This window comes from Epargyreus clarus, unplaced genomic scaffold (assembly GCF_041222505.1).
Source record: "Epargyreus clarus isolate Ecla_fem2 unplaced genomic scaffold, WU_Ecla_fem_2.2 ptg000018l, whole genome shotgun sequence".
NCBI lineage: Eukaryota > Metazoa > Arthropoda > Insecta > Lepidoptera > Hesperiidae > Epargyreus > Epargyreus clarus.
The window spans coordinates 12,195,915-12,218,570 of NW_027332226.1; the positions used below are offsets into that span (position 1 = coordinate 12,195,915).

Genomic DNA, 22,656 nt, shown 5'->3' on the forward strand with positions numbered 1-22,656 from the left:
TATCAAATGCATAGTTTACGATTCAATATTTACTAATATCGATTAAAATAATCGATGTTTTGGGTCCAAGAGATCGATTCTACGATTAATCGATATTAGATCGCAAAAACTATCCTATATCCTTTCTCGGGTCCCAGACTATCTTTGTACAAAATTTCATTAAAATCGGTTCAGTGGTTTAAGCGTGAAGAAGAGACAACCAGACAGACAGACAGACAGAGTTACTTTCGGATTTATAATATTAGTAAGGAGTAAGGATTAAGATACGATAAGATTTATAATAAGATTTGTAATAGAGATCTCTCCTGTGGCATATTGTAATATATGTACATAAATGTCTTACGACCTCAGGACCTTGGCCTTGCTACATAATTTCTACATACAACTGTTTTTAATACCCCATTTTTATAATTAACGGCAATAATTATATAGTAAGATAATCTTATGCCGATTTAGGACTGTAAAGGATTGACGACGATTAATATATTATTTCCCGTTCACACATTTTGAGAACGAGCAAGAAGTAAATAGACCATTTTTGATGTTATAACACTAACACAAGTTATACAATAAAATGTTGCTAGTATACGGTTTCTATGCTTATGTTCTTGATGGTACAGACGTCTTTTCGATATCGAAGTGAAGATGGGTGACATAAGTGCCAGGATGTGACGATTTGTCTTTCCGCTGGGCGCTTGTTACTCCACCTTCAGCTCCATTAGCTACAACTATAGATCAGCTGTTAATATGACAGTTGAGTTGACAGCATGATGGGGCTTGAGTAACTGCACTTGGTTCATACGTAGACATACTTGTTACAGCACTAGCATACGTGGTACAGTCCCTGGACATTTTTAGTCCAATTTAAGACCGGAGTCCACTCTGAGGACTTTATTGGAATGTGTCGTGTGACGCACAAACTATTATGTAATAAAATAGTAGTTATACTTTATGCAAATTACCACTTACAGTTTTTCCACTTCTAACTTCCTGTTAAGTACCTTCATAGAAGTACATAGAAAAGTTATTATTATTATTTAAAATCGTCTCCTCCAATTCGCATTAGAACTGCGTGTTCTACCAGTTTTGTGGAGGCCTGCATAAGAATAGGATATAAATAAATATAACTATAGACGCTACAATTTGTTTCTTTGTTTGTTGCTCTTACGCTTCAACTATAAAACTTATTGTCATGAAATTTTGATATGTTATCAGGGGTTCATTATAGGACAAAGAATGCCTTTAACCCCCAAATTTCCCGACATACATAAAAACCTCTAACCGCGCGCAAAGCGTTTAGCAAAGTCGCGTGTAAAAGCCATAGTTTAGTAAAGATTACTCACTCAGAAAATATAACCAGTTTTGAGAATTGAAATAGTTGCGTAAAAAAGTTTTGCCACGTCTCCGTGTCCCTAAAATATTTGAAATACTTATTTATTTATTTATTACGTAAATTAAGCAGTTTTAGTTATTTATTCGAAAATTTTCTCTGAAAATGTTTTTTTTTATTTTTCAAGAATTAAAAAAAAATAACTGACAAATCAGACTAAAGCCTCAATTATTTAATTTCAATGTAGCGAAGTATATTTACTTATCAAAGGAAAAAACTAGTTCTATCTATTTGTTTTTTTAAAACAAGTCGTTTTAGTTCTTATTGGACTTATGACACAAACTTCCATGTTTTAAGTCGATCACTCTCTAGAGATAGTCTAGTACTATAACTCGCGGGTACATTATAGACAGGTTTCCGTAATACATATTCCGTATTTTCTCTCGCTACCCTACTTTCTAGGCTTATCGGCGTTATCGGCCTCTATTGTGACAGGTGGCTATATAATGAAAATATAAATTAGTACCAGTTGGTATCTTACGGTGGACTGATACAATAGGTAATAAATTATACATAATAGGTGGCTATATTTATGTATTATAAAACTCGTGAAATATGAAACGGTAATATGAAAATACTTATGGTTGTGTTAGAAATATATTAAATTTTTGTATTATTATATTATTACGTCATTAATTATTGTGTGTTATTTTTATAATAATAAGTGCACATTTATATAGTGACTGGCTGGTGAGATTGTAAGAGTTGGCATAAAAAAGAAAAATAAAGCTCTTGACGTTTGTGTTCTATTTTGCGCGGGAATAATATAAGTTGTAAATTGGTTCAAAAAATAGTTTTATTCTTTCAGTTATGTATTGAAACATTGGTTTGAATTTGTTTGAATAAAAATTGATAAAAATGAGGTAATTAATAAAAATATAAAAACAATACGTACGTGGAGATTAAATTTTATTTTTTTTATTTTATTTTATTTTTATTTGGGAAACATACAATATTTAATACATACAGTAACTTTCACACAGACATAACAAAAATCAGCAAAGTTTCCACTAATAAATAATACATAAAGGTTTATAAATGTAATTGTTTACACTGTTAGGAGTAGGTATATTGAAATAACAAAATATATATACAAGTAAAAAAAAAAAAAAAAGAAAGGAAAAAGTAATTTGTTACATAATGCAATTTTCAAGAGTCTGTTTCAGTTCCCGCTTGTATGCAAGTATTGAGCAATTAAATATGTCTAATTCTTGTAGATGTTTGTTATAAAAGTTTGAGGAACGATATATGAAAGTATTACTTGTGTATTTCTTTTTACACAACGGTACGTGAAACAGACTTCTACAACGAGAATGAATTCGGGGGCATCTCAAACCAATAGTGCTTAGCATGAAAGGGGATTCAATATAATTATTTAATATTTTGTACAAAAACATTTGGTCTCTCTCAATTCGTCTAAGGGTAAGGGGTGTAAGCACTGGCACATTGTTGAATCTAAATTTAAGATGTTTTAAATATAAATTAAAAACTCTGTCTATTCTATTTACTTGGTCCTTGTATTGCGGGTTCCATACGACAGATCCATACTCAAGCAGAGGTCTGACGTATGAGTCAAATAGGCGCGAAAGTGTTGAACTTAATTTAAAGTCTCGACTGACTCTTAAAATAAAACCTAGCATACGGTGGGCTTTGGATATAGTATAATTTAAATGTTCATTAAATGTCAGCTTGCTGTCCAAGATTATCCCTAAGTCTTTGTTCTCAGTTACACGAGTTACCGTGACATGGTCGATGTTATAATCAAATTTTACATAGTTTCGATTTCTAAGAGTAAAAGTTATTATGTTGCACTTCTTAACATTTAGCTCCAAATAGTTATTTTTACAATATATTACAAATTTATCAAGGTCTTTTTGTAACTTTTTGCAGTCAGTGAGGTTCTTAATTGTTTTAAAAATTTTCATGTCGTCTGCGTACAATAAAATATTGGAGTGATTAAATATGTTGATTATGTCATTAATAAATAAATTAAAAAGGAGTGGAGCAAGATGAGATCCCTGAGGCAAACCGGAAGTGACAGGGAGAAAAGATGAACAAAACCCTTTAATTGCCACGGCTTGGCTTCGCTCGCGCAGATACGAAGCAATCCAGCGTAGGAGATCTCCGTGTATACCGATTGATTCTAATTTGCGTACCAAGACCGAGTGTCTGACTTTATCGAATGCCTTCGAGTAATCGGTATATATAGTATCCATCTGAAAACCACTTTCCATGGCGGAGGTAACGTGATGCACAAATTCACACACATTGCTCTCTGTTGATTTTTTACTTATAAATCCATGCTGCTGATCAATAATTATAGGCTTTAAAAATGGAAAGATACAGTCATATATAATCTTTTCAAACAATTTGGCTATTGAATTAAGTTTTGAAATAGGTCTATAATTTGCAATGTTTTGTTTATCACCGTTTTTATATAACGGAGTTACATAGGATTGCTTCCAAACCTGAGGCATCTTGCCGGTCTTCAAAGATAAATCGAACAGAATGAACAAAGGTAAAGATAAATTATTGTGACATTTTTTCAGAAAGATTGGTGGTAAATTATCTGGGCCTGATCCCTTGTTTATATCTAAGTCCTTTAAATACTTATCTACGGTCTCTACTGAAAATTGAATGGAGCTAATGATTGTAGAAGTAGAAACGGTATTGCAATCAGACATCTGCGTGGTGTCTAAATCAGGTTCAAAAACAGAGTGAAAGCATTTATTGAATAACTCACAAATCTCTTGCGGGTCGTTAGATGACACATTATTTAAAATCATTTTTGCTGGCAAACCTGAGCAAGCCTTTTTAGATTTCACGAAAGACCAAAAAAGTTTACTATTACGTTTAATGTTAGACTCTGCTTTGAAAATAAAATTGTCATAACACACTTGCTGTACACGCTTTTCCCGTTCACGTAATAATTGAAACGTAACATAATCGCTATTTCTGCCATAAATTTTCCACTTTTTATGGAATTTTAATTTTTCTTTAGTAATTTTTATTAACGCTCTAGTGTACCAAATAGGAAAACGGTTTTCACTTTTAATATATTTAGTTGGAACATTTTTTGCAATGATGTCATTAATAGTATTGTAAAAATCTTTTACACACCGATCTATATCATTTGAACATAATATGTGGTGCCATTCAATTTTAGACAAAATATCATTAATTATATTATAATCTGCTATATGAAACAAACGAACTGAACGGGGTTTAGATGGCAAAGGATGTTTAAGTCGAGATCGTAAAATTATATCTAAAGCTGGATGATGACTATCTTCAGTGACTAATGGTCTATCACAGTGTATTACTTCACAGATACACCCACTTATCACAAGATCCAATTGCTTTTTATTAGCGTTTGGAATATGATTGTACTGATTAAAGTTACTGATTGATAAAAAGTTGTATAACAAATTAACTGAAACGTCGTTATTGCAATAAAAATTTAGAGGAACATTTGTATGTGGACACCATTTTGCGTTTGAAATGTTAAAATCGCCGAGTATAATATAGTCATCATCTGGTTGATTAAGAAATATATCAGTAACATAATCAATAAATTCACGCAATGCGTTTCCATGATTCTTATTTGGTGGAAAATACCCGCAGAAGATATGAAGGTTATGAGATGCATTACCAGAGAGTACTACCTCAATAGCTTCCGAGGATGCATTGCTAAAGGGTACAAGAGATGAACTGTAGACACTAAACTCCCTGCGTGTGGCCACCAACACACCTCCACCTAGCTTATCACCACGAGCACTGTAATTGCGATCACATCTATATACTATGTACCGATCATCGAAAATTTCCGAATCATATATACCAGGTAAAAGCCAAGTTTCTGTAAGACAGATAACGTCATAGTTATTTAACAGAAGGTTGCGATAGAAAGCACTGGTCTTGGTACGTAGTCCTCGTACATTTTGATAATTAATAGAAAAATTATTATGTGACGCCATTGTTAACATAAGTGTACTTGTTATATAAACACATTGACCACCCCAATGCATAAACAAAATTAATATCATAAGATGAGACAAACATCCTATACATGTTAAAAGAACATAATGCAAGCATAAATCCCCAAGACGTAATATTTTTCAAGTAAGAGATGGTATTTATTATTAAACGATATAAACATGCACAATAAGTTTCTACTTTTAGTACTGAGATGCACCCAAGCAAGTAATACAGACTAAAAAATAATACAAAACAATTAATGAATGAAGTATTCATATTACAGAGACTTAAATAGGTTATTAACAACAATGTGAAAAAATCAATAAATTGCGATTATCAGACGTGTGTATTATATAAAATGCTACTTTTATTTTATTTTGTTTAAATCTTGTTTGCTTGAAATAACTATAACTGGACTCATATCATTCCGTCGGGCAAATATAGTACATTTTTTGACCCAGACATATGCATATTGCTTTTCTCTGGCTATTGACTTAGCTTGGCGTAATAGTGCTTTATTTGAGCTGGTCAAATGGTCATTAAAGTAGATATAGTTATCACACGTTGCATAGCCTATGTCACGTGCTTTTAATTTAAGCTTTCTTGCTTCTGATAAGAAATCATCTTTTTTGTATCGTGCTAAGAAACGCACTATAATAGGTTTAACCTGTTTAGGATCCGATTTTTTGGGAGATACTCTAGTTATGAAATCAATGTCCGACGTTGGGTTTATTGTGCAATTGGTGCGCTCTGAGATTGTGGTAAGAATATTAAACAGATTTTCATTCTTCTTTTCAGGGATTCCATATATCTCAATATTGGATCGCCGCGACCATTTCTCACTGTTATTGTTCTGATTTTCCATATTTGCAACAGATAGCTTAAGTGGATTTAAATCTTCGGTCACCTTTTTGTAAGCTTTTAGATCTGTCTCAACTTTATCAATCCGTTTCGTTAAATTTTCGAATTGTTCATTAAATAAACCTAGAGAGTCTTTGATATTAATAATTTCTTCTTTAATCGGCTTAAGCTCTTCCAATAATATACTGCGGACGAAAGTCTTCATGTCATCCCTCAATAAGCCCATCTGAGTCTTCACTATGTTATTTATCATCTCTGTGGTGACACCACAATCCGGTATTGAATGCATAGGAGGTGATACTGTGCTAGAGCCCCCGCGTTGCACCGTGATGTTATCCGAACAATGTTGCTGTCGCGTTGAACTCCGAATTGGAGTATTATCATTTTTAGCTTGTTTGGGTTGCTTTAAAGAACATTCAGGACAGATCCATGATTTTTTGAACTCGGATGAAATAGATTTTTTATCTGTCGGAAATAAACATTGTATGTGATAACAATGTTTACATTTGATGCATGTTAGGGAGCCGGCTGCTCCATCAGAGGTACTTTTGCAACATTCAAATTTCATTTTATTTATTATTGTCTATACTTTAATTTGTCTTTATTTCCCTTCCCAGTCTTATTTCTTCCGTTTCTTTCCTTTCCCTTTGCTTTTCCTTTCTCAACACTTTTTTTTTTTTTTTTTTTTTTTCTTCTCCCTTTTTTTTATTAATAAATTAATAAATTTATTTCTTAACAGAAAGAAAAAAAAAAAAAAAAAAAAAAAAAATCTTAGTCGCTTGAGATTTGAACCTCGGGTCTCTCCGGCGCGAACGGAGTTATAACTATTACGCTCCGCACCACTCGTAGCTTACTCAAGCTTGCGAAATAACGATATCGTAGACACAAGGGTTCTTTAACAGGTGAAGTTTTTGTAAGGAATATCGAGTTATTGCAAAACTCTTTATGCACTGCACTGTACTACCCACAATGATTTCTTTAATTTGCACTTTTAGTACTATGAATGATCGAAATTAGTAATAAATTAAGTGTTGTAGTCAAAAGATTTTAAGCACATTCAGTTCAGTTAATAATTGTCAGCTTGTAGCAAAAAATTCACAACAATACACTCTGTTTACACTTGGTTAATTAAATTAAATGTTACGAACAATGTGAAACGACCCTACTCCGAACGAACGCTTGACGTTTACTCTATTAATTAAATTAATCTATTAATAGGATATTAGCAATTTTTTCATATATAAACTTTCGTCCTGATTCACACTGAAATCATCTCGGAATGATTGGCTTTTAATATACGCCCGTTATTCATAATCCATCTATCCTTTTGCCTACCAAGCATAATAAGATACGAAATTTGACAAGTTTAAGTTTAGTCGCAAAGCATTTGATAAAATGATTACTAACAGGTTTTGACTATTTACATAATTGTATAAATGAAACGTATTAATTATATAATATTATCTTGTTCCAGTTATGGCTGACTTTCGGAGCATCGTTGTCTTTTCTCATCATTGGTCTGGTGCGAGGATACTCCGCCTCCGCCCTTCCTTCCATAGAGGCCACTGACGCTAATCTTGTTCAACATAGTGAACAAAAATCATGGATAGGTAAGCATACTCATAATTCATTAATATTTGTTAATGTGTGAAGTCTACCAATCTGTATTTTGCCAGCGTTGTCTACTATGACCTAAACTCGTCGGATTCTAACAGATGACGGGAGCTAAGATAAGTGTCGACCGAATAGTAGTATAAAAAAATATCTTTATTTGCTATTTCTAAACAAGCTTTATGAGGTCATCAACCCATGTAATATACATAATATAGATTCTGCTGTGTAGATAAGGCATTATACAATAACACGACTTCCTTATCAGGAGTCCTTCCTTGTCAAAGTATCGAAATCCAGGAGTTAAATCTTCTTCTTGCAAATTTTATACTTACACTAATCGATTAAGCTTCCCCAGAAAAAGAAATCTTGTAGTCAGGCATATAGAAGGTAGGTGTGGCTTTGGAGTTGCTGACTCGTAAATACTATGTTTCGAAAATTTGGTAGAGACCTTTCTAGTACATTTAGATAATTTCAAACTAATTTTTATGCTCGCAAAGATGTATTTAGTTGATCTAGGCGATTAAAGTATTACAACTGCAATGTGCATTGCTCAAATATTAATGCTAGGTAATTCTATACTCAGTAGTAATAATATGCTTGTTCTAATCACCTACTATTGCAAAAACTAATATAGATTCGGCTACGTTGGGTTTTTGCAACAGTCATGATGATAATAACATTTATTTTACTTTCAAAAGTTCGTATGAGTATTGATTAATTATTGTTTTTTGTCATAATAAATAAGTTATGCACTGTATTGTGTAAAGTATTTTAATTTAGGCGGCCCTTTTTGTCATATAAAATTTAGATTTATTTTCTATACAAGCATATGGTACTATTACAATTAAAGTCTAATATATTAATAATCAACAACGTCGCGTATTTATTGTTTTGAAGTAAAATTAATAATAGGAAAATAAATTCATTAGTATAACTAATGTAACTTGTAGACTGTAAAGGTGGTAGAACCTATTGTGGTTCGACCCCAGCGGCACCACCGCCACACCTATTTCTACCTAATAACAGCAGTGTTAGGCGCTGCTGTGTTCCGGTTTGAAGGGTGTGGCAAGGGAGACAGAATTTTCCGAGGCGCTCCAGCTTAGTTCTCAGGGGTAGCGGCGCATCTGTGGCCGACCTCAGGTAGGTATATCTGATCCTATCCAGGGTTGATTACAGATGTCCATGGGCGGTAGTAGCCACTTACCATCAGGTGGACTGCATGCTCGTCTGCTACTCCTATATTATAAAAAAAGATAATGCAATACATGATGTATGAACAAAAGCCGGTTATTCGTAACATCCGTCTATTGCATCCAATTTCCTACCAAGCAAATAAATCGAAATTTGATGAATAATAAATAATCGATATTTCTTTAAAATACATATTATTAATATATAAATAAATACTAAAATAAAATAAAAATATATGTGCACATTTAAAACTGGGAGTCTTACTCCTGAAGTAAGACACACAGTTTTAAATGTGCCATAAAATATAAATACGACACAGTAAATACTATTTGAAGGTAGTAGAAGGTTGTTGTTCGACTGTACCGCACGAGACGAACCACGTGTATATGACATTTTTTTTTAATCTTGTAGTATTTGTCACTTCGTAAATTATTACATATCTTTCTAGGTGCAATACCCCCATTGGGAGCATTCGTGGGCAGTATGCTCTCCGGGCCGCTGATGCAGCGTGCAGGTCGGAAGCGGACACTCCAACTGACTGCGCCGCTTTGGACAGCTAGTTGGTTACTGCTGGGCTTCGCGCCTAACTTCGCTGTGGTGCTCCTCGGCCGGGCGATGTCTGGTCTCTGCGTCGGGTTCGTGCTTGCTCCTGCTCAGGTTTATGTAAGTTCGTTTTGATTTAATTTGGATTTCTTTTTAACATGCTTTTATTAGCTTCACCTATATGTATGTATCTGGGTATGTACGTGATCTTTGAACTCGATTTTTACCCTCTTGGAATGGTAACATTAATTCAAAATTTGCAACAATTTTCAAATGTTTTTCTAATTAAATGACGTGCTAATGCAACGCAACCACGATGAAATCTCAAGTCTGTTGGGTTTATATTCCCCATTTGTTTTTGTTGTTTACACAACGTGCAAAGCACGTTGTGTAAACAACAAAAACAAGTTCAGACAAGTTTTAAAATACGTATTAATGGGCATATGTGAATATTAAAGATGTCTTCATAACTTATTCACATAAAGCCAAAAGCGGTAACTACAACAATATTATTCCCCGAAGGTAGCAATTCACCTGTGATCGACTCCGAGTATAACTTCAATATTACTTAAACTAACAGATACTTTTGACTAATATTATTATTAGGTAGATATTTAAAGAATTGAATTTCGTACCTTATGGAATCACGTTTCAAAAACAAAACACTTGAGACAGTTATGAAAAAAGTGAATAAAATATTACGAAACAGATACCCATAATGACCTTTTGAAGTGTATTTTAATATTTTTATTTTCGGAGCAAAACCCACTCAGCGGTAGGTATCTTGTTTAATGAAGTGTGCTGATATACTTCGTTCCCGTAGCCTTCACCTTAAAAGGTTTACGTTTCCTCTTTATTTTTATTTTACTAAATTCGCAATTGAGTTAAATAAAGGGTATTTAAATGCCCATCTTCTAAATATAAGTGCAACCTCTTGATTATTTTGTGATTTAAATTAACCAATTTCTGTATTTTTATTTAAGTTTTAGTCGTCATCGTGCAAGATCAAAATTATCTTTTTTTTTGAGAACTCTCTAGAAATTTTCTCGACCGAGTAGTTTTTCTCGATATTTTTTTTAGTCCCCATGCAAATGACAATGAATAACTAATACGCACAAATATCGTCGAAGATCAAATAAGAAACCTGTACAGAGAACATTATTGGGATTCGAACCTTCGACTACATAAAACACTAAATTTCCAATCACTGTGCTATCACTCCAAGTTTCACTCGTTACTAAGCCATTGCCAACTTCAGAGCGACTAAAGTTAGTCTACTTAGATAACTAAACAGGACACAAGATACTATAAACAACTTTACACTATTGCATGAATAATAGCACTTTCAATGAGACATTATGTGCGATTAGTGTACAAAATATCTTTGTTTGGTACAAAGACGTTGTTCCGTGAGGGTCTGTTGAAGTAATAGAGGTCGATTTAGAACACTTGTATCAATATGATATTGTTTATCTGTTTGGTATTTTAGTTTTATACACTTATCACTGTCTCTAATAGCTATTGTATGTTCAATAAGAAATTTATGAATTGTGATTTATTTTACGAGTTATTTTTTGTTATTAAATTGAAATGTCATGTGTGACTTATTAGATACACCCTTCAAAGAATAGCTATAGCAATATTTTGTTAAAAGGGAATGAGCAAAGTTAAAACCGAAGAAGATAATATTTGTTAACAATTAATTGAACGTTTGATTCAAAACCTAAAATAGTTATGTATTCTAGACTCAACACAACATAATTTAATTACATAATTAACACACCCTGTGTTGAGTGTGCTGTCAATTAAGTTATAAAATATGTAAATAAAGTTGTGTAAAAAATTAGATCTAATTTTTTTACTTCATTTAGTCGGCCCAGATTTTTGATAAGAAATTGGCCGTTATTCACATATGTGTTTTGGTGAGATTATATAATACTCAAATACATACGTGAATAGAGATTGCTAATGTCATATGAATTCTATCTGCGTCGGTAAATATGTAGTGACAAGGATGCCATTTCAAACATAAATCGAAAATTACCATAACATATATAAAATATATATAAAAATTTTCAATAAAATTTTAAAAGCCTAATGTTATTATTATACGAAGTTTTAAATAACTTGTGTGTTTATTATCTTATTATGTATATGGCTAATTTTATTAAGGAAAACTTCATCCTCAAATGTAAATGGGGTCCTGCACGTGTTTTGCCTTGTGGGCAAAAAGTTGTGACGTCTTTTAATATTAGGCACGAGTAAGCTTAGCTCATAAGTAATTGATTAACATAATTAAAAAAATAACAAAGGTTTGTCCAGTGGCCGCATGGGAATTCAAAAAACAAAATAAATGATCACTTACTGTGCAATCCCAATGTTTTTTTTATAATATAAGAGTAGCAGACGAGCATGCAGTCCACCTGATGGTAAGTGGCTACTGCCGCCCATGGACATCTGTAATCAACCCCAGATAGGATTAGATATTCCTACCTGAGGTCGGCCACAGATGCGCCGCTACCCCTGAGGACTAAGCTGGAACGCCTCGGAAAAGTCTGTCTCCCTTACCACACCCTTCAAACCGGAACACAGCAGCGCTTAACACTGCTGTTATTAGGTAGAAATAGGTGTGGTCCAATTAATTAAATTAGGAAATTTATACATTAAGCTAAATCGGATAAATATGATAAAATATGGATAAAAATATTAAATTTCCAATTTAGATAGAAGTGGTGTGGCGGTGATGTATCCAAAAGATGGCGCTACACACACCCATTGTGAAACACGCTATCAACATTTTCTTAATCTCATGTACTATATGCAAGCTGTCTAAGTTTTTTTCAATTTTTACATAAAAATCTTAGTAAGTCTAATAATTGAGCTTATGTTGCTCCAAAATCGAAATACATTTATACTCGTAAATTATATTTATTCGAAATCATAAAGAAATGTTTAAATATGTTTTTGCTTAAAAATACCGTTATATGATTAAGTTGTTAGGGCTATAAGTAGGTCATGGCGTAATAAAATGTAAATAATATATTAAATAAGAAATAGGTAACAAATATTACACAAGTTCTTTGAACCTTGTCGTGACACTTCTGTGATAATCACATTAGACCCTCACGACGCTTACGACACTTGCAAAAATACAACAACTGATTTGTCCTAGTCTTAGGTTCTTAGGGCTTCTACAAAGCAAGTGTAAGCTCGCGTGTTTGTATTGAAAAAAAATTAAAAGCAAGCTTTTATTTGTGCTTAAATGAGAATTACGAACTAAAAGTCCAAACTGGAGTAACCTCAAGAAACATAAATAATAAAAAATCTAGATAAAATTTTAAAATCCTTGTTTAGCTCTCTATTTGATTAAGGTCGAAACCGGAACCCTACGCAGTAAACTTATTTATTCTATCATTTACCCACGAGCATCTTGATATATTGACGATTGCAGATCGTGCAATGGACCCTTAAGGATGCCTTTTCACCAAAAATGTGCCAGCGAGTATGCGACATGCTAGTGCTTAATCTTCAGAAAATTAAAAAACCATAGTCACTTTTCTACTAAAATTAAGCATAATAAAGTTACCGCTTAGTGATCGTTAAGCTTTTAATCACCGTTCATTAAATATAGCGAGCGCTCTTACTACAATTATGTTGTTATAACAGCATAATATGTTATTATTTGAGAAAATAACAGCGCATCACAAATTAATTGTGCGTAAATTATAAATTTCGCCGCCACTTGTTAATAATAAACTGATTTTATGACGTTTTCATCAGAATGACGCGTAATTTCAGTGTTAATGACGTAATTCACGGCTACAAGATAGTTAATATCATTTCCAAAATGTGCGAGCAAAATTATCAGAGTGCGATATTTAATTTTATATATTTCATACCTTTTATCCGATCGCGGAGAGTAATGTTTTACGAGTGTATGTCTCATTCTTTCGCCCTGTGGCCTAAACGGCTGGACGGATTTTATTATGTATGAGGTAGCATTGGAATCATCTAACTTCAATCATCTTTTGAAGGTGGTAGAACCCTTTGTGGTTCGACTCCGGCAGCACCACCGCCACACCTATTTCTACCTAATAACGGCAGTGTTAGGCGCTGCTGTGTTCCGGTTTGAAGGGTGTGGTAAGGGAGACAGACTTTTCCGAGGCGTTCCAGCTTAGTCCTCAGGGGTAGTGGCGCAACTGTGGCCGACCTTAGGTAGGAATTTCTAATCCTATCTGGGGTTGATTACAGATGTCCATGGGCGGCAGTAGCCACTTACCATCAGGTGGACTGCATGCTCGTCCGCTACTCCTATATTATATAAAAAAAAAAATCTTAATTGTGGGTGTACATAGTTATTGTTGGTATTCGATGGCACGATGGTACAACATGTTTCGACGTGTAATAGTGGTATTAAGTTCCTATATTAATGTATGAGTGTAAGTTCGGTCTTAATCTGTGATTGGTTTTCGATAATGCCTGTTCTATATAGAGTGGGTTACAGATGTCCGTTGGCGGCAACGACCACTTACCATCAGGTGGACTGCAAGCCCGTCAACTACTTTCATCTTGATAAAAATGAGGAGTTAAAAAAAGAAAGACAAGAATTTAAGTTGATGAAAAACTCTGCGTGTATCAATTACGTACACGGCCAGAAGTAAAACTTTTGATTAAATTATCTTTTGCTTTTCCCTGCTACTTCCGTGGCGTTTTAGTACGGTACTAAATTTTTGCCGTCAATAAAGAAGTTGAACTTCAATAAAGTCGACATTATATCGTTTTTATATTATTAGTTTGCTGACCTAATTACGTTTCTTTTATTAATAATTGTAATTATTAGCAACACCTAATCAAGTTTTTAAACTTTTTAACATAAGGTTGATGAGTGTATCGCAGTACTGCCTTACCTTATCCTTTTATAAGGTCACCACAAGTTTCCCGATAAGTCTATGTATTTGATGATGGTAGAACCCTTTGTGGTTCGACTCAGACGACACAACCGCCACATCTATTTCTGCCTCATAACAGCAGTGTTAAACGCTGCTGTGTTCTAGTGTGAAGGGTGTGGTAAAAAGAGACATACTTTTCGGAGGCGTTCCAGCTTAGTCCTCAGGGGTAGCGGCGCATCTGTGGCCGACCTCAGGTAGGAATATTTAATCCAATCTGGGGTTGAAAGCAGATGTCCATGGGCGGCAATAGCCACTTACCATCAGGTGGACAGCATTTTCGTGTGCTACTCCTGTATTATAAAAAAATGTGGTGTTTCGTTTTTAACATCTTGCATATCAGCAACTTAACTTATCCTACAGATATACGAGTACATATATAATTGTACTAACATTAAGGAGTAAAACTTTTCTCATACATTTGTTATCTGTTTTTCGTTTTTCAGCAAAGGCTTGCAAGCAACCAATTTAAAGGAACAAATTGATTTAATGGTTTTTGTCCTACTAGGTGAGCGAGTGCTGTGATCCGCATATCCGAGGCCGGCTGGGTTCCCTGCCCACTCTCTCCATGTCCTTCGGGATCCTCATCTCATACGTAGCTGGCAATTGGCTGCACTGGAGGCACCTGGCTTTCTTGTCCGCTTCATTTTGCGGTGAGCTATCTACCTTTTTTCATCTGCGATTCTTTATCAGTCAATTATGTTATTAAAAATACATGACATTTAATTTATTGTTATTACAATAATGCGTTGTCATTTGTTTTAACAATGAAGGAAAAGATCGTCAAAATGTGCGCACATAATTGTCTAAGAGTTCTCTATTGTTTTTTTGAGAATACCTACCAATGTATGTGTACACTTAGTGTACTGATATACTAATCTAATATGGTACGGTATGGTACCTACGGTAATTTTTTGTCGATGACTTAGTAAAAGTGAATTATAAACATCTCTATCTTTATGGAAACTCCATCAAAATCAGACCGATTATTTCAAGATCCACAGAGAAAAATATTAACGTTTTGTTTTCATAAAAATATACCTAAGCTACAAAAATACTATTTTAAAAAACATTGAAATGTTTAATCAATTTGTTAAACGTATAGAAAACCTTTTTGTTTTTATCCATCAATGCAAATCTTACAGTCAAATTAGTGAATGAAATTTTAACACACGTAGTTAATCACTCGTAGCGGGATTTCAATTAATTTTAGGTCCATAGACGTATTCACACATCCGTTTCGGAAAATTATTGACAGGTAATTTAAGTTGTTTCAGCCCTAGCAATACAGAAATGTAATTAAGTTATTGGGTATATGGTATTCGTAATTAGGTTCTTAGGTTACTATATTTGGTTTCGGACGACTGACAAAATTATATAAACTTGATGATCTTAAAACACTACAAATACAAGCTACCGACAACTCTAAAGCCACTTAAGGGACGAATTATCAAAATTCTTGAGTGTTTTTTTTCACAACGTGAGAAAATCGTGTAAAATTCTTTTTTTTCTGCATATCTTTTATCAGTTGGTCATTGTTAATCTTATGAAGAAGATACACATACTCACACTCAGGTATACACACACACGTACATACACATAAATACATCACACGTGCACGCACACACAACGCATTTCAATGTGTAAAGAAATAATGAATACTTGTAACATAAGTATGAAAATGTTTACTTTACTTTATTGATTGATCTTATTCATTACTTTGTTTAAGTACTCACCTATTATTATTTGTGTTGGAAATTTTCTCGTAAAACATTTACCATCCCTATTTTATTCAAATATCGTTATTACAATGAAACCATATCAATTATTATTTCTATTCCCGAAATATTTCAATCATAATGGATATAAAATAAATCTGTATATTCAAAAACTTTAAAAATATAAACAATAGGATTTAAAACACATCGGAATGGATTGTCGCACCTATACGTGAAAACTATATGGTTCATACAATTTATTTCCCTCTAAAATTGTTTAATTTTTGAAACTGATACAAACTATTATACTATGTGTTTTATTAACACAACACTAAAACTATCACTAACATAGATAAAAGTTGTTTGAAAACTTTTATTTTTTATTTATTTGGCACATCGCATAACACTCTTTTCAACACAGACGAAGTAATCAGATAGACTCCAAATAAGTAATCCTTTGTGTGGTGGTGGTAACTTCTGAATAATGTGGACACTTAACTATACTATCGGTACCGATAATAATAATAAAAACAAAATAATGTTACCTCAAAGTTATTTTTAAAGGGTTTTTTTAATATAAATTTATAATTTCGCAGTGGCTTTATTTCTGGTGCTTATGCCGTTGCCTGAGTCTCCCGTATGGCTGCAAGGTAGAGGCCTGGATGCTTCAGAATCTATCGCTTGGTTGAAGCTTTCTTCTCATGCTGTGGCGACGGTTAAGGAGGAAACTAACATCACTGAGTAAGTATTTTGAAAATATTTTTTTGATTAATTTGATTATATATTTGGGTAAGTCAAGAATATCATCAGTTGGCAAAAATACCAAATTATTAAAAAAAATAGGTAGGTAATGAACTATTACTAAAATATTTTTGAAAGTGGTAGAACCTTTAGTGATTGGACTTTGGTGGCGTAACCACTGCATCTGTGCCTGATAACAGCAGTATTGAGCCCTGAATTCTTATTTTATCTAGGGTTGATTGTAGCTGCCCAAGTGCTCATGTCGATACAGATTACTTATTTGCTTCAACCCTATAAAGGGTGCAGCTTATTTTAGACATATTTTATTTTGGAGAAGCTGTAAAGGCTATTATGTATTTATTTTATTAATTTAAATTTAAATTGATATTGCTCGTCTTTCCTTATCTACATAATTACCTACATTTTATCTCTTATTTTGTACCTGTCAGTTAAAACATTGTGCATTATTTTCCAATTTAATTAACAGTCTTTCAGTCTATGACAATTTACATTCAACAAATTCGCATATATTTAGCGAGTAAACTGAATCCGCGTTTTATGTGGTTAGTTTAAACTAGCATGTTACATAAAAATATTAGCTAAGTGCGAGTCGCACATAGAGAGTTCCGTACCACTAAAGTTCCTTTGATTTTCTATTTTTAGTATTTTATTTTTTGGATTATGTTATCATAGCAGCATAGAAGTATTATTTTTATAATAATTAGGAACAGTCTACCTATTACGGTTCACTAAATATAGTGAAAAACACCGAAATAAATATTTTCTTGGATGGCGACCCCCATTTATTTCAAGTTTTTTTTACTTTTAGTATTTGTTGTTATATCGACCACCGTTACACATACTCTACTCTATATCGAGAGATAAAGCCCTGTGACAGACGGACAGACAGCGGTAGCTTAGTAATATTGTACCGTTTTTACACTTTGGCTACGGAACCCTAGTAACATGTACATGTGAGGACACTTTGTCGAGGCCAATCGTCCTATTACAACGATTTGCACGGACCCCACCGTTATTGCAAATAGAGGCACTAATGACCGCTCAATTTGGCTGCTCACAAAAGAAATAATTTTTCATGTTTCAATAAAAAAAAATGGCTCATTATACTAACTACTATTAGTAGTTAGTAAAATCATACATGATGAACATGACAATAACTAACGCAATAAGTACTTGTTGTATGTGAATATGTAGTCATAAGCTATTTTTGTAGTAGAAAAACATAATGAATGATTTTTATACAAAAATAATGAATAAATGAATTATACATATGATTTATATCTGCCAAATCAAATCAGAAAAGGGAATAGGAGTAAATCAGGAAAGCCGATAATTCTCTGGTCTGTATTTAGGTATGTACAGACATGAACGTGTCAAACACGGGCCGTAGCAGACACAATTATATTTGGTTATACAATAATTAGACAGGCACGGTCTGTGTCTACACGACGTTTAAATAAATAGATAACACAATACAAAATCGTTTTAACGCTAGAAATGAATTTGAATCAATGTTTTTTTTAAAACAACAATCAATGATCAAACTGGGTTTATATGTCTATAATTCAAATTTTGTGCCATTTCCTAATTACAATAAACATTCTTCTTTGTAGTAAACCCCTCCCAAATCAAGAGCCGAAGAGCCTCTTCACTCGCGAGGTGTTCTTCTCCTCGATGGTGATGAAGCCCCTCATTGTGGGCTTCGCGCTGCTCATCTTCCAGCAGTTCAGCGGTATCGACGCTGTCATATTCTTCACCGTCGAAATCTTCCAAAATGCAGGTAATATAAACAAGAAACTATTTGTTATACGTAAAGATGATCCAGTGAAGTGGGCTTTTCTTATTATGATTTTTTATTTTTTGTTAACTACCTAGGCCCCTTGGCCTTTATGGTTATTGACTAGTAATACCAAAATTTAACAATAAATTCTGTGACTACAGTACAATATTAAAAGCTTGTGATTATTCTGAAGATATTTACAAGCAAACCTGTCCAAATCAAAATGCTGCTATAATTGAACGTCGTGATAAGGCGGACGTGCTCTGATGGGGTTACCTAATTAGTCCCTATGTATTATGAGCGCTTGCAACACCAGAAAAGTCGGTAATGCATCACTAGTTTTAAATAAGAGCTACTTTTTTGCACCCGTCTTACACCTTTCTTGCATATTTCATGTAATTTAATTTTTAAGTGTAGAAAAACATTTGTAACAATTGAATTTTCATTTAAGACCAGCAAACATTATGACAGAATACCATTTCATCCACAGGAAGCACACTAGATGCTATGACAGCAACCATGATTGTCGGTGCGGTGCAACTGTTGAGCAACGGCATCAGCACCATGTTGGTAGACCGCGCTGGCAGACGACCACTATTGCTTCTCTCAGCTGTCACCATGTGTGCCTCCATGGCGTCCATGGGAGCTGCTTTCTACTTTGAGTTTGAACGGGAGTCTTGGCTTGGGTAAGTTCGAACATTTCTCTTACCAATCTCAAATAAGTCTTAGTAAGATACTTTGTACCTGTAAGGTTTAAAAACCTCATGTCTGGGCCTTACGATACTCATAAAATTGAACCCATAAGTTTACGACCGAATTTTTGTTTACTTTTTATATGAAGTAAATGCATTGTGAAAATTTGAACTGTTTACCTATTAGGGTTCCGTAGATAACGTAGAAGGCCCAAAAATATCTGGTTCTTATATTTTAACCTCCATTTATTTTCAAGTTTATTTATTTTTAGTTATTTTTTTGTTATAGCGGCCACCGTTATAATATAGGTACTCAAAATTTAAAGAGTATCTATTACGGTTTAAGTGATAGAACCCTGTGACAGACGTCCGTCTGCACAGACGGACAGACGGAAAGACATACAGCGGACGCACGTGAACACTCACTAGATATAAGGAAGTCTTACCAGATATAAGGAAGAAAAATGTTGCGATTATTCCTTTGAACTTGAACTCGGTAAAGTTACTTATACCACTTTTTTATTTGTTATTATACCCGAGACATGCATAAGTTCCCATATGCCATAGGCTCTAGGCACTGGACTATTTTGCTTTCTCGAAATTATAGGTATCGCTCTTACCTTAAGCCCTTTAGTGTGGCAAATGCCTAACTTTTGACACGGTATACCTCGACTATTAAACATTTTCTTTTTGCATTTTTACAAGTTAATTTATTTTATAAATATTCATGAACATTCTATATCCATATCCTAGGCATTCAATTTATATACTTCTAACTGGTTTCTATGACGATACTTGGGTCTGTGCGTCAGTACATAAATCGGCACTCGTCTCCCAGCCAATTTAAAATCAAAAAGCCTAAGTGAATGATTCGCACGATCCGGTTCACCCACAAATGTTTATTTCTAATAACGAGTCTATTTTAGTAACGGTTTGAGTGACTGTTTCCGTTCGTGTTATTGTTTTTTAGGGGTCCCTATCCCCTAGAGAACCCTATTACTAAGTCTCCGCTGTTCGTTCATCTGTCTGTCTGTTACATGGTTCTATCTTTTGAACGGTAATAGATTGACATGTGAAATTTTCATAGAGTGTTTATTGCTATAGCTGCTATAGAACTAAATATAAAAAAGAAAAATGAATTGAAATAAATGGGGTCCCGATACAAGAAACCAGTACTCGTTATCATTTTTCGGTTTATCTTTAATGAAACCTAAAAGGCAGACAGTATAATTTTTTGCAAATGCATTAACTTCTGTGGCTGCTATGATATCAAACACAACAAATAAATAAAAATATAGAGGTACGGATACGGAACCCTCCGTGTGCGAGTTCGACTCGTATTTAGCCAATCACTATTACTTTTATGTTCTATCAATTCAACTGTACTAATTCATTTTTTTTTGTCCTTTGAACGGTACTAATTATAATTTATTTCTATCCCCAGGTATCTCCCCATCATCAGCTTAGTGGTGTTCATGCTGGGTTTCTCGCTGGGTTTCGGTGGCCTTCCATTTTTGTTACTCGGGGAACTGTTCCCAGCGCACTACCGGTCGCAGTTGTCAGCAATGGCCAGTGCTGTCAATCTACTATCCATGTTCACTGTGATTAAGTCGTATCACACTTTAGAGGTTTGTTTTAATTTCTAATGTTTTTCTTTTTATGTTATAGTAGGGGAGCCCACGATGCTACATGTGTACAAACTCGAGCGTTATTGGGACGTTTATTAACGTGGTTAACGTAGATTAGACGTTAGAATGAAGAAAAGGTTATATGATATTTTTCGATTCAGCGGGGGGTTTTCTTATTCTAACGATTTGAAAAAAAAGTATAAAAATGTATATGAAGAAAAATGTATTTTCTAAAAATTAGCCTTTTCCTTTAGTTTGTGATACATCATTACTTCCCAGAATTCAAGCTAATAAGTGACACTATCAGATAGCGTAATAATACAGGGTGTTTTTTTTCAAAATTACTATTTTTTTCACTACTTCCTTTTACTTTTAAGATTATGATGTTTCCCATTTTCTAGCATTATGATGTGATCGAATGTTTTTTACAAAACTGACGGGCTTCCCCGTGCAAACCCCCCGACATAGAAAGATTATTTATAGTTTAGGATACTCTACAGGGTGTGAAGTATCTCCCATATCCCATGTCCGCCGCGCTCGAGACACTCCCAAAATCCCCTCTTGGGCTCCCTAACTATAATAAGAGAATTTAGTATAAATATATTAAGATAAATTTATGTTAGGTCGTTACTGCCGCTTATAAACATCTGTTACCGACTTTTAATACCATACAGTTTTTTTCCTGACGATATAACAATTTATCTTTCATATTACTTTAATCTTAAGACGTTTCAGAATTCTACATTCGTCTACTTTCAGAATTCTACATTCGTGTTATGATGTAAAATTAGGTGCTGCGGTGGTAGCGTAATTGAACCACAAAGATCTCTATCACCTTGTAACTGTAGGTTAGAACCATATACAGGGTATTCTTTACAGCTAGTGTTTACCTGGTTGTTTAAATTTGACCTTAATCATAATATTTTAGAAAAAATATCGATCACGCCAAAGTTAATAGCTACCAAACATAAAAAACGGAGTTGATTTTTACGTTCTTAGTTTTACAATTTAAGTTTTTTCATAATAAATTTCAAAACCCTTTTTTTAATTTTTTAATTCTCTTCAATAGAAAAGAGCAGCAATCCACCTCATGGTAAGCAAAATGTCAGGGTGATCTAACTCCAGATAAATGGACACATTTAAAAATTACAAAAATTAAACTTTGGAAGAGATAAAATTGAAAGTCACCCTATTTAGATTTGTAGGCTATAATTTTGATCAAGATTTGTTAACTAAAGATTCTTAAGTCAGAATAAAAATCAATTCTATTTCGGCGTTAAAATTATTATATCGAAAAATTTGATGTAAAACGTGTTTAATAACCGTAATGACCAACTAATATGTTAATTGATAATGAACAGTTCAATTAACAAAATAAGCTAGTTCAATGTATGTATATGAGTTTATTAACGTTTTTGAAATTCAATTACGGACTTGGACAAGCGCGGTCATAGCTCGTCTAAATTGTTGTTGATAGGGATGTTACGGATATATAATTTCGGATCCGGATATGGAGTGGGTGTACTAAAAATATAACACCGGTTTCATATATG

General features: G+C 33.7%; 1 protein-coding gene across 2 annotated transcripts in view; it reads left to right on the forward strand.

Annotated features, from left to right (window-relative positions):
• Positions 1-22,656, forward strand: part of LOC140749878 (facilitated trehalose transporter Tret1) — a 34,719-nt gene that overhangs the window by 10,403 nt on the left and 1,660 nt on the right. For both annotated transcript variants that reach the window (XM_073083112.1, XM_073083113.1), the window contains exons 2-8: positions 7,704-7,839; positions 9,483-9,697; positions 15,032-15,176; positions 16,838-16,982; positions 18,617-18,783; positions 19,274-19,469; positions 20,920-21,103. In XM_073083112.1, the coding sequence (XP_072939213.1) occupies positions 7,704-7,839; positions 9,483-9,697; positions 15,032-15,176; positions 16,838-16,982; positions 18,617-18,783; positions 19,274-19,469; positions 20,920-21,103 (1,188 nt within the window). The remainder of the gene's footprint in view (positions 1-7,703; positions 7,840-9,482; positions 9,698-15,031; positions 15,177-16,837; positions 16,983-18,616; positions 18,784-19,273; positions 19,470-20,919; positions 21,104-22,656) is intronic.